This window comes from Brachionichthys hirsutus, chromosome 9 (genome assembly GCF_040956055.1).
Source record: "Brachionichthys hirsutus isolate HB-005 chromosome 9, CSIRO-AGI_Bhir_v1, whole genome shotgun sequence".
Classification (NCBI taxonomy): Eukaryota; Metazoa; Chordata; class Actinopteri; order Lophiiformes; family Brachionichthyidae; genus Brachionichthys; species Brachionichthys hirsutus.
The window spans coordinates 13,673,794-13,691,579 of NC_090905.1; the positions used below are offsets into that span (position 1 = coordinate 13,673,794).

Here is a 17,786-nt window from a genome sequence, read left to right on the forward strand (position 1 = left end):
GATAATGTGCTCTCTTTGATTCATCTCCAGGTATCCTTAGGACAGATGTTAGGAATTCCCTGAACAGTTTAAAAGTCACACAGAAGATTTCCTGTCTCTGTGCTCTGACCATGGCTGATGCAATCTTTGCTGCAACAGAAAGTCAAAGGAGAGATGAAAAAAGACACTCCTTAATGAACACTCCATCTGTGAAGCCAGTCTCTTCCTTTGGCAGTATAGGTGAGGCAGGAATCCTTCATCTAAATCCCCAAGCAGAGAACTGGTCCCATACGCAGCAGTTTGCTGAGCTTTCACCGAGAGATCACACTGGACTCCGTGATCAAGATGCCGAAAGCGAAGAATCGTCACAATGCACTAACTATACTGACAACAATGAAACAAAGCACGGATCAAATGAGGTGCTCTTGCAGGAGGAAAGGAATTGCTGTAAATACAATAAGATACAAAACAATGCCTCGAGACAGAGAACATCAAAACTCAAAGAGCTGAATGCAGTGGAGTACTGTTCAGGTGTTGGTGGGAATAAAACTAAAAACAAGAATGGAAATATCCTCCTTGTAAATCAACCACCGAAAAAACACGATGACATCAAGATCCCTCGACTTTTGGGTGCAATGAAAAAACGCGGCAGGCCCGACATGGAGCAGCGTCCCTTCAAGTGCTCCCACTGCCACTGGACCTTTAAGAAACTATGCAACCTGCAAAGCCACTTACAAACACACACTGGCCTCAAGCCACATGTGTGTGACATATGTGGCAAGGCCTACTCCCATCAGGGAACGCTGCAGCAGCACAAGCGCCTCCACACAGGTGAAAGGCCATATCATTGCCCCTTCTGCGTAAAGACCTACATCTGGTCCTCAGATTACCGGAAGCATATCCGCACCCACACCGGTGAAAAGCCCTACACCTGTGACGCCTGCGGGAAGGATTTCATTCGCTCCTCTGACCTGCGGAAGCATGAGCGAAACATACACACAAACAACAAGCCTTTCCCGTGCACGCACTGCGGCAAGACCTTCAACAAGCCCCTCTCCCTGAAGCGCCACGAGCGCAAGCACTTGGGAGAAAGACCTTTCTCTTGCTCCGACTGCGGGAAAGCCTTTGCTCTGGCCAGTCGAATGGCAGAGCACAAGAAGATCCACGCCGGGGTGCGTCCCTACACCTGCTCGGTTTGCTCCAAGTGTTTCACAAAGTCCTCCAACCTGATCGAGCACGAGGCCATTCACAGCGGGCTGCGGCCCCATAAGTGTAAAGAGTGCGGCGTGGCGTTCGCCATGGCTTCCCGCCTGGTCCGTCACCAGTACGTCCACAGTAAAGAGAAACCCCACAGCTGTTCGGGGTGCAGCAAGCGCTTCAGCCACGTAGCCACCTTGAAGCTTCACCAGGAGCAAGCCTGTGCTGGAAGGATCTTTGTCTGCATGGACTGTGGCAAATCTTTCCAGTGTGCTGAAAAGCTTTCAAAGCATATGCTGAACCACAGGGACAAGAATGTCTGATCATGCTTGTAACACAGGTACCACAAACATCCAACACTGTTTGTTAGCTATAAGCTAAACTACTGCAACTCACTAAACGGAGTCTACCTCTGCCAAGGGCGCGTCCTTGCAGGGATTTGTCTGTCAGCAGGAAGCTGAAGACTTGAATGGGTGAGATGAAATGTTTTAGCATCGTCGAGGTGAAAATCCCGATATGCTGTTCCTGATTTGCTGCCCATTCGCGGCGTTCCTCAGGGAGACGTGGGAAGAAGCAGCTGCACGTGCAGTTCTCTTACCAGGATAGCTCGCCATGCTTCGAGGGAGGAGAGCCCCATTACGATTTGTATTTTAGAAATGGCAGGTGTGCCACAGGGAGATTGAAGCGCAGTCCCAAATTGCACTGAGAAGTGAGTTTATGTTCTCCAGCTGCTGTCGAGTATTTCGATATGCATTTAAAATATAAATACATTTACCTTTACCTTTACCTTCGGCACTGTGTTCTCGTTAGAACATTTGGGATGAAGCCGTCCCATCGTCAGCAATGGAATTGACAACACACGAGAGCAGTCAGTTAAGCAATAAGGACAACGTCGTCTCTTTCATAGGGACATGCAGGCAGTTCATCGTGATGAACGACCACCAACAATGCAGGAGCATGCCTGATAAAGTTAGGAAGTGAAACGTATGGATGCATAATCATTTAAATACCCAAAAGCACAGCTTTGACGACCAGTTCCCAGGGTGGGACGACGCTGGATATTGTCCTCATGTTTTAACCTGCCGCTGCCTCATGCATTCAGGTATCACCAATAACTGGTTCAAGCTCAGGTGCAGCCAGATTGTTTCGTGTATTCAGGGAGATTTGATGGACGGGTGAGACATTGCTCTCTTATTGTTTATCGTTTTTAGATTCCATGCGTGAATATATTTGATGTCAGAGTAATTTCGCTTCATTTTGATTGTGAACATAACTTGTTTCACACTATTTTACCGTCCAGCCTACACAGTATGCATGACCTTTTAAAGGAAAGGTTATATTACTGTGGAAGGAAGCCAAGCGGCTGTGACTGGCTGCACAGATAAGTTACTGCAGCAGCAGCTGCTGTGTTATTGGCTCAGGTGATAATCTCTTAATAGAGTACACAAACAGTATTTACTGGTATGGAGTACTATTTCTCTGAATGCTTTCTACTTCAACGCATTCATTTTTGTTTCCTGAACGTCATTATGTGTGATACGTTATTTTTAACACTATTTCCAGACACAAGCATGTTTGATTTTCAAACTCAAACATATCCTGCAGGAGCTCAAACAGTATTAGGGAGACATTACATGTTTGGGATGAAGGTCAATAAAATGTTTTTTAACAAGATGTTTAACAAAATAATAATCAACAAGCACTATCTGAATGTGTTTATGCTTCTGCATGTTACTGGCAACCTGTGATAATCCAGGTTGCTCTTCGATCCAGGCGAGTGTGTCGCACTCACACTTGGCAACTGGACACTAACGGTAAAAGGAGACGACAGCTGCCATGTTGTCACTCGAAGTGAGATGCCCCGTTTGGAATCCCAGCTGTTTCTGCTACAAAGATACGATTAACTGGCAATTATTACATTTTGTGTGCGATTACAGAGGGACAACAAAATATTGGCAAGTAGAAAAAACCAAAATCTAAATGATAGAAATAGATCTCATCAAGTCAAACCAGCACATAGTCTCCTATTTACATGCATTTTAAGGAGCCTACACTGGTTTTGTTGAAACAGAACTATTAATAAAGGCCTTTCTCAGAACACAAATATCATTAGCACACATACATTTTGGGTGTGGGGTGGTGTAGGGGGTGCCATCTGTTTGCCTGCCAGAGGTCTCTCCAATGCCCCCAGGAAGACTCCGACCCCTGAATTTGTCTTTTGTAGATGTAAGCCTTGATTGCAAACTCAACTCAAAGGCAGATAACATTTGAGTGTGGTTCTCAATCAGATTACATTCGAGTGTGGCTCTCAATCAGATTACATTTGAGTGTGGCTCTCAATCAGATTACATTTGAGTGTGGCTCTCAATCAGATTACATTTGAGTGTGGCTCTCAATCAGATTACAGTTGAGTGTGGATCTCAATCAGATTACATTTGAGTGTGGTTCTCAATCAGATAACATTTGAGTGTGGCTCTCAATCAGATTACATTTGAGTAAATCTGCAACAAAGGGAGCACACAAGGAGTCTAATAAAAGCCCAGTATAAACCAGAGTACGTGTGTAGGAGACATATTCAGCAGCAGAATCCGATAAACCATCATACTTGGAAAAGAAAAATCATTAGCTTTACATTAAGTTTTACAAAACACCAAAAAAGGGCATTAAACAAAATATAAGTGAGGTTATTCCAATTTAACTCTGCCTGTATTCCTCTTCCTTTAACACAATGTGGGAAACTTCAAGTTAATTATTATTAGTGTTAATTATTGAATATAAAGATTCTCTTCCAGCATAGATCATAGATAATCCGATTTAAACCGTAAATATTTCATGGATGCAGTATTCAGTGGGTTGGTTTGGGATGAGTTTCAGTCCCACACCTTTTTTCCCTGCCACTAAAGTTCCATCTCAGTTTCCTCGTACATAAATGGCTATCGGTGTCAATTAAGATATCCCTTTCCCCAAATATGTCCTGCATCCACTGGTGGGTGGCCTGCTGTCAGGTTACACTACAGGAAGCACACCTCAGCTGTTTCAGTCACCGCTACATGAATGCCAGTGCATCCAGAGTATATCTGTATCCGATACGCAACATGATGGGGGGTAAACTGGGGGGTCCTTAAAAAAGAAATGGGCTGTGGGGCGGAATACATATCTGACTGGTGCTCATCCACGTGCAGGTGAAAATCTCATTAGGTATAAAGGTGCTGTTGATGGTCGTTGGTTTTAGCACATCCTAGGAACACGAGCATATTAGGAGTTAAAGTGAATGCATCAGATAATCAGTAATCAGTGAAAATGATCCAGACATAGTCACACAACTTACTTGTGAAACACACTCGTGGTTTCTACCCCAGCTGGTGGCCTATGAAGAAGGCAGGGGTATTTATAGATGCTTTTTTTGTACCTAGTTTAATATAGGTGAAATATCAGCAGAGAGAGTTCCAATGTTTTAAATGTGAGTCCTAAAACAATATAAGCTACACATCCATTGCTTCAGCTAAAATATGAGAATGTACACCTTTTAGGGGGACAGAAACGGAGATAGTCATCACGACTCTCTCCGGATCAAACCCCCCCTCCCTTTTTTGTCCAACTACGTTGCACATATTAATTGCCTTAGTAATTTATTGTAATTTATGTAATTTATTGTCATTCAGTGGGGTAATTTATTTTAGATTAATTGGTAGTTTGCATCGGCGGTGTAAAATCATTTTATTTTTGTTTTTCTAATGTTACGTTGCATCAATTGAGTTATTGAATATTGGTTTTATTTTTATTTGTATTGTTAAATTTGTATTGTTAATTGTGGATGATTTCTGTACGAAGGACTTTCAACGGAAACAAGACCGCAAGGGCTTTTTAGAAATGCTCCTCTTAGACAGGATGTTTGACTTTATTTGTACTGTAATACATGCTACTGTGTGACTGTACTTGTACTCTAACATTCTATCTAATAAATATATTCATCATCTTCACATGTGGCCAATGTGCAGCAACACCGAGGGGACACAACTCATCTAGAGGGGAATAACTCGGGAATCAACTTCATGGTTTAAGACATTAAACATGGTCGGAAGTACTCACCGGCTTTCCTAGGAAAGGGATTAATCCCCACAGGGGATGGCTGGGAAGGGAACGGGCTGGGAGAGGTGAAGGCAGGTGGAGGAGGAGGACAGAAGGCTTCAGCGAGAGGTCGTTCCTGGGAAAACAGCAGCCTTTTACTCCCAAAGGGAAAATGTAAAAAAAGAAAACACTGTGAGGTACATTTGGCCGACTTACTGTCGGAGGTGGGCGTTCCCGCTCTGGGATCGCTTTGGGAAATTGCTGGGTTTAGATTTGAACCAACGACTGAACCATCCCTCTTTGGTGCTCTGCTTGAAACACGGAAAACGGAACTTCACTCCAATAGATCCGGAAGGAAAGAAAGGAATGAGGGCAAGGAGCAGCGTCAGCTGCAACCGTATCTGTAAGTCTACAAAGATATTCGTTTATTTTAAAGAGAAAATTCTGATGTAAAATTAAGTAAAACATCAACCCCTATAAATCATCATTGGAAAATTACCAAACTCCACATTTAAATTATTCTAAACTATCATATCAGCGGGAACGCCGTCTGGGAGGGCGTGGCCTCTTCGAGAGCTTCCTAATTCAGGTAACAAGTCAATAGAAGTCCAGAAAACTCCCCAGGAGTCTTTGAGTCTGCACAGAAAAGGACAAACGCTACTCACTGTGCCGGCTCCAGAGCACAACCCAGCCCCCGAAGGACCAAAGAAATGACCATGCCAAACCCCGGGGGGGTAAATAACTGACCAGAGAAAGGAATGACTTCTGTCGATCAATGGGGGGGGGGGGCTCTCGCTGTCAGCTGCTGATGGCACATCACTCAGTGGACAATGTGGCGAGGCTGGTCTGACTTCAGCACTATCTGTGTTATGATAACTGGAGTCTTGACTCGCAGCCAGCGCGGGCACTGGGGGGGGGGGATAAGCCACGGTTCCTGGCAGCGGGTCAGCAGCATGCAGCCTGAACAGAACCGCAGAGAGAGACCAGTGACAACGGGTTTGAACGAGGCAGGGCTGAGGAGAGTGCAGAATGTAGCTGGAGGCCGGACAGGTTATCACCATGAAGTCACGAGAAGGTTCGGCCTTACCTGGACCTGGTCTGTCCTCGTGGAACGAGACGCTGTCCTCAGGGAGTGGTTGCTCGCTTCAGTGCAGTCATAACCCACCTGAGGAAAATAACATTTACAGTTATATATATATATACCCCCTTCCTTCAAGATAACTCCTCCATTCCTCTTTCCTCTCCTCCGTTGTAAACAACTTGAATCCTGCTCCTCAGCTTCTAGCCTTGCTTCCTTTCCTCCTGGTCTCCTTTCCTCCTGGTCTTCATGGCAATAACAATAGCAACACGCTGCAGTCAGGAAATCAATCATCTGCTGGAGGTGACTATTGAAAGTTATTTGAACTTTTTGGTTTTTTCCAGAATGTGCTGAAATGTTGACCCCGGCTACATATGGAGCTCAGGATCAGCACTGGACAGCTCCATAGGTAGTCGGCTACACATGGAGCTGTCCAGTGCTGATCCTGAATGTGAACTTCAGCACTGGACAGCTCCATATGGAGCCAGCAAGTGTTGGAACACTTTTCACAGCAGAAATTCTACAATATTATTATTACAAAGATCATAATTATGTCACTTCAGAATGTAGCTGTTTGTTCGTTTTAGCTGCTGTTTCTGAGTTGCTTTTCATGCTGTATTTAGCCTAACATTGTCTGTTTTATGTATGCTATATTTAACTTATTCTTCTGTATTTTATTTTAATTTTAATGTTATCTTATATTCCATTTAAATCCTGTTTGTATGCATCTCTACCTTTGCACGTGTGTCTCCAAACTTTTGACTGTTTTGTCTTTTCTTTTATTACATTAAAATGTTTTTGTGGTCAGTCATTCCACACTGTGCATGTGACGAATCGATACTTTCATCTTTTCATCTCTATAGAGAACGGATGGATGGATGGAGTTTCAGTCTACTCAGCCTGTTGCAGGAGTTTCATTCCCAGCAGCAGTGTTCTCCTACTGCCGCCAGGTGTCGCTGTTTCCTCACGGAAGCGGGGCAGCTGTTCGTCCCCGTGATCGGTGGGACCGGTCTATGCTAATCGGTGGCGTGGACGGAGGGTTGTACTCCAGAGGACGCTGGACCCGCCGGCACACAGAGACAACCTGAGCAGCGCAGACAGTTGGACTCTGCTTATTGTCCAGCAGAAGATCTCTCGGATGTGCAACATGACTTTTGAAGAAACCAGTGGAGATAATTCTTCAGAAAGGTTTGTGTGAGTTTGTATGTCTCTTTGGTCTTAAACTGCTTCTAATGCTTGCTGCTGCCATGCTTAATATTTACACCACAGTATCGTGAGAAGTTCCCCTGCCGTCCTTTCGTCCGAGTCCAGCTGAGGCTGACTTGGTTTAGTCATGCAGTGATGTTATGTGTTTCTTGTTTCTGGGTCATGCATGATAATCATGACTACGTACCGGTCCTCTGACGTCATCCCTTGCTCTCATCGTCCTCTTGTGAACAGAGTTAGTGGATAAGCACGGTATCAGAGTCTGGAATGTCCGTCTGGAATGTTTCCGTAACCGTGTTTAATGAACTCTTCCCTCAGGATGGAATCGGTGGCTAAAGCGTTAGAGGAGGTCCTGAGCTCTGCATTGCCTCAGGGTTGCATCACCGCTGGAGTCTACGAGGCAGCAAAGTCACTGAATGCGTAAGTCGTGTTTCTACTGTGGCGCTCGCTCTGCCGAACCAGGCACACGCGACTGACATCGCTGCCTTGCTGCTGCTCTCAGGGACCCAGACAATGTGGTGCTGTGTCTGCTGGCCACCGATGACGAGGAGGATGTGGCGCTCCAGATTCATTTCACCTTAATCCAGGCTTTCTGCTGTGAGAACGACATCAACATCCTGCGGGTGAGCAACATGAGGCGCCTGGCAGAAATACTGGGAGGGGTAAAACCTGGAGGCGAGCCAGTGGACCTGCACTGTGTTCTGGTTACCGTAAGTGTTGCTACTCAAGTCCCGAGGTCGTTGTTAACCCTCGCATGGATTGCTTAATGTCTCTCTGAACGTCCTGAAGCAGAAGATGGTAACTGCTTTGTCCCTTCTCCTGCAGAACCCTCAGTCATCGCTGTGGAAGGACCCTGCTCTGAACAAGGTGAACAGGTTCTGCAGAGACAGTCGCTGCCTGGATCAGTGGGTGCCTGTTATCAACCTGCCCGACCGATGAAACCGCCTGGAGCGTCGATGTTTGGTGTGCATTTAGAGAAGTCGCTGCAAAAGGCCTGTCTTAATGTCTGCACTGGACTTCTTTGGAAAATACCACAGAGAGAACGAGAGAGACAGGAGGGGCGGAAAAAAGTTCCCCAGAAATTGACCAGGGTGAACTCCCGGGCCGAGGACGTGTGACTCAGGCGTCTGGGTTCCGGGATCTCCGGTGGATGACTGCGCCTCTTCTCTGCTGAGAAAGAAGCATTGACAGGAAACGGAATCATGTGAGTGTGAGTCGGCGGCGCACGTGGGGGGTGAGTGAGCACGAGGGGCGACGCACGGGGACGTCAACGCAGCAAAAACTGGACTTCCTCCGAAGTGGACCGGTTAGCGTCCTCAGAAAAAGTCCACCAATTCCAAGGCTTTTGTCAACGGCACATTTATTTAATGGTATTTAAGACTTGTCACTTTGATAGCTCAAAAGGGAAGGTTTCACTGTTTGATGTTCTAGAAGTTATCCGAAGGCACGTCCGCTCACTGAGGCTTTCATGTCGTTCATTTGATGGATTCTATTTATTGTGCACAGCTCATGGACTTCTGCCTTGTTTCGTTGAATGAAATAAAAGACTAATAGTTCACAGCTAGTCTTGGCTTGATTTCTTAAGCTGCTCAGTGGCACAGAGTCTTCTGAGAAAGCATGAAAACCCCTCACGCCGACATGACATTCAGCGTGACGCTCGCTACGCTCCCTCGCAGGGCTCGCATTCCTGCCCTGGTCTGCCTCGTTGCAGGTTTAAGTGTTCCCTGAACACATTCCTAATCTTTTCTGCAGCATGGAGATAAAGGTCTTTTTATACGTAACCTTTTACGTGCTAAATTTGCTGCTGGCATGCCATTCGCTGGAATCAGCATTAGTCCTGCCTGAGACCTCCCAAAATGTGACCTTTTGCACATTGTGAGGATCTGGTTACAAACGAGGATGGGAGAACTCCCGTTGTGGTTCGACTGCGTGGGTCGGCGCTCATTCTGAAGAGTCGCATGAACACACGCCATCAGAGCTACATTTACCGGTCACTGAATTTAAAATAGCACGGGGGGGGCAAGACAGCAAAAAGAGAAAACTAGAAATGATTACTGCTTGCACAAATGGAGGAGGGACAAAGCCTGTTACACAGAGCGTCCCAAGACAAAGGAGGCATGAGTCAGGGCTATTCAGGGCTCCATTACTATCTATGCAGCACTTCAGCTTCACGGCCAAAAAATAGCCCTCTGAATAGAGCCGACCCCCCCTCAACCACTGACAATAGTAGCACTTGTAATTAACAGGCAGAGCACACAGGCTGACCTGCTGCAGAGACTACGGTGCACCGCCATCGAGCGCGGGGCGGACGACAATCCTCTCTGGTGGTCGGGTCAGGTAGCGGATAGCAGGCGGGAGGAAAAATAAAACTAGGTCAACAAACTGGAAAGGTGGGGGGGTGTCTGGGTGACTGGAGGACTTTTTGATCATGTTAAAGGATGTCGTTTTGGAATGTGACAGAATGTGCAGGGGTTGGAACGGACAGATCTCCGCTCCATGGACAGAACATTCCAGCCGCACAGTCCCAGGGACACTGAGGTCTGGATGCTGCGGTTCTTCAGGGGAGTTGCCAATAAGCAAACCTGGAATATTTTTAGCTGTAAATGCACCACTTCCTGTAATTAGGAGGGAAAAAACTGAGTCAAGCTCTGATTTTATTTACTTTTAAAGTGGAACTATAGAAATACCAGAGAATGAGTGTAAAGTAACGCCTCGATTGTGTCTCTGCAATGGCTGAATCATGTCAGAACTTCTGACCCCTATAAAGTAGCAGAGAGTGAACCTCTGCTCTTCCCATTTGCGATGGACACATCAAATGACAGGATGTCATTATGTCGGGTGCTCATTATCAGTGAAACGACAACTGTTTCCTGAAGCAAGCTTGATGAAAGCAAGGGGCAAAAAGCTGGGAGCCGGAATCTGATTGGATCAATGATTGCTGCGGCTCGTCTCCGGATGCCAGGACAATTAGAGGGTTGGGAGCTCTTGGTCTACATCTAGTGAGATAACAATGCAGAGAAGCTAAAGTCACCTCTCGACCTCTGCATGAACCGTCTATATTGAGCTTGCATTTTGGTGTGACAGCTATCTGACTGAAAGACATGCCTTACCTGCAGCAGACGTGAAAGGGTGAGGGACGCGCAACATCTCTATCAGCCTTGTCCCGTTTAAGAATGAAAGAGGACAGTGTTCACCTACAGAACGGTGCAAGGCTTCTTGTCTTTGAAAGGGTTTTCAGAGGCAGGGAGGCCCACGAGCAGCGGGTCAGGCTTGGCACGCTCTCCGCAGCAGCGCATCAAGTCCGACGATGCCTTAGACACCTGCAAAGAAGTCAGTCCACACACCAACTTTTATAAAGAACACCCAGAGGCGTGTGAATGACTAGAACCGGTACCTTTATCCTCACAAGTCCGGCCTCTGTCCTCAGCTGGTGTCCCGTCCGTCTGGCCTGAGCTATGCTACTTGCTGGTATTAGTAATTGGTCACTGGTAATGGTAATCCAACTACATCATTCTTTACTTAAGGTGATCACCAGATGCACCATAACACAGGGCAATTAACTCATTCAATGCCAGTAGTTGTCGCTCATTTTTCCCTATTATTCAAAACCCACAGAATATCATGTACTAATATCAGAACCCAACAAATGACTCAAAAGCTCTGGCAAAGCCGAACTGACTCTTGTTTCACAATTCCTGCTTGCAAGACATGATTCATCAGCTGATTGTGTCACTCGCTCACCTACGTGGAGGACAGGCTGCACAGTCCTAACTTGTTTTCTGCACAGACATAATTTGTCAGTTGAATCGGGAATGGCTTCTCATGCAAGAACGCAATGGGTTCAAGTTCCTTGTAGTGCACATGCTGTCGAGCAAAAAACGAAATGTGTACCCAGCAATTGTTCCCGCAGCTCCTTGAACACACAAAGAAAACAGCAGAACGTGGCTTTGTGGGACTGGCTAAAATAATCTTTGACATGTGGTGGGGGCTAATGTTTGCTCTGTGCTTTGGTGCAGATTATTACAGAGGAGGACATATTGACAAGAAGACCAGAGATGAAACGTGGACTACAGAACCAACGAGAGAAGGAAGACAAAACCACGCACCCCCTTTCATCCCCCCACACACTCCCTTCCACTTCCTCCACAGGAAATTGTATCACCAGCTAGCCTGTAAAGCGTAAATGATAAAATATGGGGTGGGGGCTTTAAAAATAGAATCTCCACACACGTGGGCAAACATCTATGGAAACACAAGATATGTCTGTGGAGGGAATATCCGAAGCTCTTCTAAGAAAAGGAGCGCGACTCTGTTTGACTTTCCTGCAGCTGGTTTTGTAGCTTTTGCTCTCTTGACCTTTGTGAACTCTTTGTTTCAGAGAACCTATCTTTCTCACGGCGCCCTTGTACGCACAGCTATAGTTTTTAGGCTGGAGACTCTACGATGCTCCAGCTGGGTGTGGATAGGTCGGGAAAAGGATAGATGCATGACAGGGTTCCCACCCCCGGTGTCTGCAAGAGTTCTGATCAAGTAAGACTCAAATGTGCTGAATCTCAAGTCATCCTTCTGTTTCAGGGAAAAGTGGTGGCAGCTTTACAGCAACTCTGTTGGGATTGGAACATTTTCCCGACTTCATCCACTTTAAGTGGGCCTTGTCAACGTGAATTCTCTCTCTCTCACACGTGTTTTGTTGTCTACTAAAATGTTATAAATTAAGGAATTGTTCATATTTCTTTTTCTGTCTCTCTCGGCGCCACTGAAACTAACAAAGCAAAGACTAAAACTGAATCATCAAAACTTGCAAACATTGTAGCCGGTTAGCTTGTTAGCTTAGCTTACTATAAAGACAAGCAAAACTGCGGGAAAGCTTCCCTGGCTCTTTTCAAAGTTTGAAAAGTCTGCCTCCGAACAGATTTGAAACTGAACACTTGTCACTTTTTTAATCAGGAGACAGGCTGTCCACTCAGGCATGCAAAGGAAAGAGACAGTGGCCTCCCAAAGAGACACAAACAGTCAGCTCTTGGTTCTGGAGGAGGCAAACTGCTTGACTAATGCGATACGATTCCTGTTCGTGCCGGAACATAATCAACTCCTCGCTTTGATGATGACAGATCCTTTGCAGGTCTACTGTGTGAAGTCAGCCAACATCAAAAGGCACACAGAGGATATTTGTGATTACACTGGTGACTAATACAGGACACGAGGGTTATAAGGTGCTGAGTCACAGGCTGTGAGTTTCACTCTCTGGTGAACACCTTTCACCTGAGCTCTGCAGCAGCATGCAGCACATATGTGCCTGTCCTCTGGTCGGAAACCGAGCCGCACGTGCTGAAGAACCGGTTCAGTTGCGGGCATGTTAGTGTGTATGTCTAGTCACAGCCTGCAGAGTGCCATTAAAAGGTTCAAAGCTTCGAGTAATGTGCTTTGGTTTGCAGAAGAAAAAAAAATGCATCTACCACCCTCGTCCTTCAGTGAGGCACAGGGGAAAACTTCAATGGATTCGAGCTCTCTTTGAAGTTGTAGCAACATTTCTTAGAAGTCAGTAGAAGCACCTGAAAACCCTTGAGCCAGGTGCCGCACCAGTCAACTAACCACACTTCATCCTGAAGGAGTTCGGGGCTCTTTCTCTGCATTGACACACAGAGAGGAAATTAAAAGCTGATACACCTTATCTGGAGCTAAATCCGGAGAACCAGGTCCCGTTCATCCAATGAAAGGAATCAGACACAAGAGGAAGAGCGGAACTGCAAAAATGGCTCCAAGAAAAAGCCCTCAGGACAGTCCTGCCAGCGCGCTGGTTCGGCTCTGTGGGGGCCGCCACGCTGCCTGTCATTACCTTATCTTTCTGAACACATTCATTCAAAGACAATGGAGTCACACAGGTGGCTCCATGAATAGACAGCTCAGAGTTTTTGAGGGTTGGTGTCAAAGTCGGAAATTGGATAGATACTACTTTATGACTTACACAAGCAAGTGAGTGCATGTTGAAATGTGAGCATCAGTGATTATGGCTCGTTCATGTGCCAGACGGTTACTTCCTGCCAAGCAGGAGACACAGAGGGAGCGACATTTTCAAGCAGTTGATATCTACACAAATGCATCAAGCTGTCTCCACCCTATCATGGGAGAAAAACTCCCACCAAAAAGGGAAAAAAAGCCCGCTCTTTCTTGCTGAAATCCCAGAAGGAGGGAAAAGTGAGCAGGAAAAAAAAAAATTGCTCCCACCGATACTTCCTGGAGCCCGGGGCAGTCCTGAATCTGCACGGGTCTCCCCGACAACTGAGCTTTGTCTAGACAGAAACCAACGCTCTGCTCACCGGATCGGAATTTAGTAAACCCACAGCCCCTCATTCTCACACCACCTTTAGCCGGCTCCGTTCACATGGCACCAAACGACTAAATCACAACTCCCATTGTTACAAAGATTCAGCCTTTATAAGGCCCCGCCCCGCCACTCAGCACAATAAGAGAAATGCTTTGCATTTCGCCACCGTCTGTTCTTGAGACTACAAGGGAATGCAAACCAGGCGGCAGACGACTCCTCTCATTCCACCCTAACCGGCGACTTGGGCCGATCATGCTCTGCAGGCTTTAAAACCAGTTGCATGGAAAGCAAACGGTGCTTTGTGGAGGGAGGGGGGGGGGGGGGGGGGGGACCGTGACCGACATGTCAATCCGAGAAGCCAAAACACAGAATAAACATCACCTTCCCATCCTCGCTCTTACACATGACGGGTTCAGGCCATTCCTCCTCCCAGTACTCTCACTTTTTTCCTACTTCCCTTGTGTGTAACACACACGCACACGCACACGCACACCCACACACACACACACGTACAGTCGTCATTCTGCATGCACCTCTAAGCTCTTTCTTCATTGCATTTGTCTCAAAGGAGCGTTTTTTGGTCACTGTTTGACTTTGGTGCTTAGTGTGCGGGTTTTCAACAAACTTGTGTTATCTTCGTTAATTTTGTGTTAATTTTTGTTTTTTGTTTTTATTCTGCATTAGCCTTACAACACTGGTAACTATTTCATAGACCTTTAGATAGAAATAAAAACACTATTCAGAATAATTACTTTTTAAGTCTGACTGCAGCAAACAACAAAATGACATATCTCAACACTTCAGCAGTTAGATTATGTTTTAATTCTAGTGTACACTCGCTGCAGAGTTGTTAGTGAGTACGTACATATGTACAGGATAAATGTTGTATAAGTATGCAAAAAACTAATTCATTCATTCATTTTGATGTGCGCTTCACGGGTGTTGCTGGAGCCCATCCCAGGTGTTCTATGTGCGAGAGGCGGGGTACACCCCGGAAGCGTCACCAGCGCATCGCAGGGTAAAACATTTTTGACCACAGAAAACGTCGGCCAAGTTGTCCGTTGTCCGTTAACGGGGGTTTTGTTTAGCGACGGGGTCTTTGGAACATAACTCTACCGTTAAGTGAGGACCAGCTGTACCGCATGAACAGCATTAGAGATTAGCATTTATCGTTTTATAGAGCAGCTCTTTAGTCAGTATCTTGTTCAGCAGCCCTGTTGCATTTTGTTTTTGTCTGCTCCTGCTCTCTGTCTCTCTATCACTCTCTCGCCCTCTGTTTTTGACTCTCCTCCTGTCCTTGTCTTTGTCTCTGCTGTTAGATATTTGAGTTATGCAGCACGCTCACAATACACCGGCTGCACAAACACTGCACAACAGCTTTGTACTTACGGAAAACCTTCAGTAAACGTCATTCGTTTTATAATCCTGACTCATTATTGAATAAAGAGATGTAATAAAATAACCGAGGGGAACACTTCTACACACTGTCTCTCTCTCTCTCCTTCTCAACCCAGCCGGTCCACACAGATGGCCGTCCACCATGTGCCTTAGGTTCTGTGCAAGGTTTCTCCCTGTTAAAGGGAAGCTTTTACTTGCCTCCTTTGCCAAAGTTCTTGCTCTTGTGGGTCAAGTTGGGTTCCGTCTTTTCCTGCAGGTCTTTCCCTGCTAATCCTTGAGATGACTTTCTGTTGTGATCTGGCGCTATATAAATAAAGTTGAATTGAATTCAATTACATTTAATTGATAGAACAAGTCATTTATGTGAACTTTGGAGAACCCCAGAGCTGAGTGAGAACTAAACTGCTCATAATAAGCCGTCGTGCATGGGGGAGGGCAGAAGACGGGGTGGCTGTGTCCCCGAGAGGCACCAGGGTGGACACCACGTCCAAAGAGTCCTTTTAGGCTGACTCCACAAGTGGCTGCTTCTTTTCTCATGAAATCTCCCTTTCAGAACCACCTGATCCCAAGTCTGCAGTCTGAGAAATCTGCCCTTTAGCCCTACATGTTGCTGTCAGATAGAGTTTGCATGCACAGTGAGCAGAGAGCTCAGAGCAATGAAACAGGTGTTATCAGCTGGGGAGGAATCCCAAACATCCACCTCACCCAGCTGCACAAGGGTCACTCCAGGGAAAGAGTGAGTTCAGTGCAACGTTTCATGAGCAGGAACTTCTTCATCAGGATATGAATGTCTCAACTGTTGGCAGGAAACATTTGGGGACACAACTGTTGATTTATTTGTCCTTGTAGGTTTGCAGGGGCTGCATGTTTTGGATTACTTTTGGAAAAACTTGGGGGGAAACGCGGTAAAACTTCTTCTTGTTGTGAGGCGACAGTGCTAACCACTACACCATCTGTTACATTTAGCTGCCAGCTAATTTGCAGTCCAAGAAAAAAATAGGATAAGATAAAATACACATTAAAATGTTAGTGCTGTAATTTCGAGCACGTTAGCACGCCAACTTTAGCATTTATTAATTCATTTTCTGAACCCCTTTGTCCGTTACCGTTACCGGGTCGTGCCGGAGCCCATCCCAGCAGTCAACGGGCGAGAGGCGGGGTACACCCTGGACAAGCCGCCAGTTCATTGCAGGAAACTTTGAACTCAAAGCAATGCTGTGCATTTACAGGCTCAAGCAGGCGACAGCATTGCTGACTCGGTCTTCCTGATATCCACCGTAAACTTTGAGAAATATTTCATATCAGCTAAGCAAACATAAAAAGGCTCAGTGGAGGTCCTGCTGCCCAAATGGGGATAACGACTTTGCTTAGACACCCCAATGTTCAGACAATTCGGCTGATGACCGTGCAACACCCATCATCAATTCATGTTCTCAGCAAATAGTGAGTGTAGCTAAACCCCGGCCAGACAGATGAAGATCAACAAGTTAACGAGTTCGCAGGCACTCGTATGAAATATCTGTGTCTTTGGTCCAAAGACCAAACAGCTGCTGCAGGACAGCGTCCCTCATTTCTGTCTCAAACAGATGCTGCAGGACAGCGTCCCTCTTTTCTGTCTCACACAGATGCTGCAGGACAGCGTCCCTCATTTCTGTCTCAAACAGATGCTGCAGGACAGCGTCCCTCATGTCTGTCTCAAACAGATGCTGCAGGACATCGTCCCTCATTTCTGTCTCAAACAGCTCCATCAGAAACGCTCTAAACCCGGAAGCAAATGTACATTCATAGCGAGAACGCTACCATGGTAACGGTGAGGTGACGTTTTAAGAACACAATAAAATATTTTTGGCAATTTTCGCCAGAACATTCGCAAACACCTCGTGCCGTGTGTGTGTGTGTGTGTGTGTGCGCACGCACATTTATTCACACATTTTTTCAGCGTAAGGTGCACAATGTCGAATCCCTCCTCTGCTGGATCTCAATGTTTATCTGCGCCCTAGAAGTTGCATCATCACACACACTCACACTAAAATCTAACGTTACCTTTTGTGTTTTATTAGTAACCGTGTGCAAGCAGAACTAACGCCTTCGGATTCGTACGTCTCGTTTAGAGGCTGCAGCAAAGATTTTCTGCAGCACTGCTTTGCTCTGCTCCAAAAATGCAGGAAACCTCACCTGACTTTCCATTGGCACAGTGGCGAGCAGAGCTTTTAAAAATAGACATGTGTAGTCTAGTGTCATTATAACCTCCTTATTATCACATCATCCAGAAGCACAGCTCAGTCGCCAATGACCTGCATGATACGATGCCTTGTGCAAAGCGCATGATGACTGGGGCTTTTGCACTGATGCATGCTGGGGTATTATAATGCTGCATTCATTCAAAGCACTGTCCAGGACCTCACAGGGAAGGTATGCTTGGGCTGGCTGCAGCGGTTTGTTTTCAGAACAGCGTCACTCCAATGCAAAGCAGCACGCCGCCCTGCTTCGCCCCTAATGAACATCACTCAAAGGCACGTTCTTATAGCGGCACAG

The 17,786-nt window shown here is 46.2% G+C and overlaps 2 protein-coding genes across 2 annotated transcripts; both read left to right on the top strand.

Annotated features, from left to right (window-relative positions):
• The first annotated feature begins 638 nt into the window (after nt 1-638).
• znf648 (zinc finger protein 648) lies at nt 639-1,499 on the top strand. The gene has a single exon (XM_068743594.1). The coding sequence runs from the start codon at nt 639-641 to the stop codon at nt 1,497-1,499; it is 861 nt and encodes a 286-aa protein (XP_068599695.1).
• Nucleotides 1,500-7,397: 5,898 nt separating this feature from the next.
• gadd45ab (growth arrest and DNA-damage-inducible, alpha, b) lies at nt 7,398-9,068 on the top strand. Its single transcript, XM_068743111.1, has 4 exons — nt 7,398-7,510; nt 7,847-7,948; nt 8,031-8,238; nt 8,354-9,068. Exons 1-4 carry the CDS (start codon nt 7,461-7,463, stop codon nt 8,465-8,467), a joined length of 474 nt encoding a protein of 157 aa, XP_068599212.1. The 5' UTR covers nt 7,398-7,460; the 3' UTR covers nt 8,468-9,068.
• The last annotated feature ends 8,718 nt before the right edge of the window (nt 9,069-17,786 follow it).

Coding starts and splice junctions, on each gene's coding strand:
- gadd45ab (XM_068743111.1), top strand. CDS start 7,461: ATGTGCAACATGACTTTTGAAGAAACCAGTGGAGATAATTCTTCAGAA. Junction 7,511..7,846: donor GGAGATAATTCTTCAGAAAG/GTTTGTGTGAGT, acceptor CTCTTCCCTCAG/GATGGAATCGGTGGCTAAAG. Junction 7,949..8,030: donor GCAGCAAAGTCACTGAATGC/GTAAGTCGTGTT, acceptor TGCTGCTCTCAG/GGACCCAGACAATGTGGTGC.
- znf648 (XM_068743594.1), top strand. CDS start 639: ATGGAGCAGCGTCCCTTCAAGTGCTCCCACTGCCACTGGACCTTTAAG.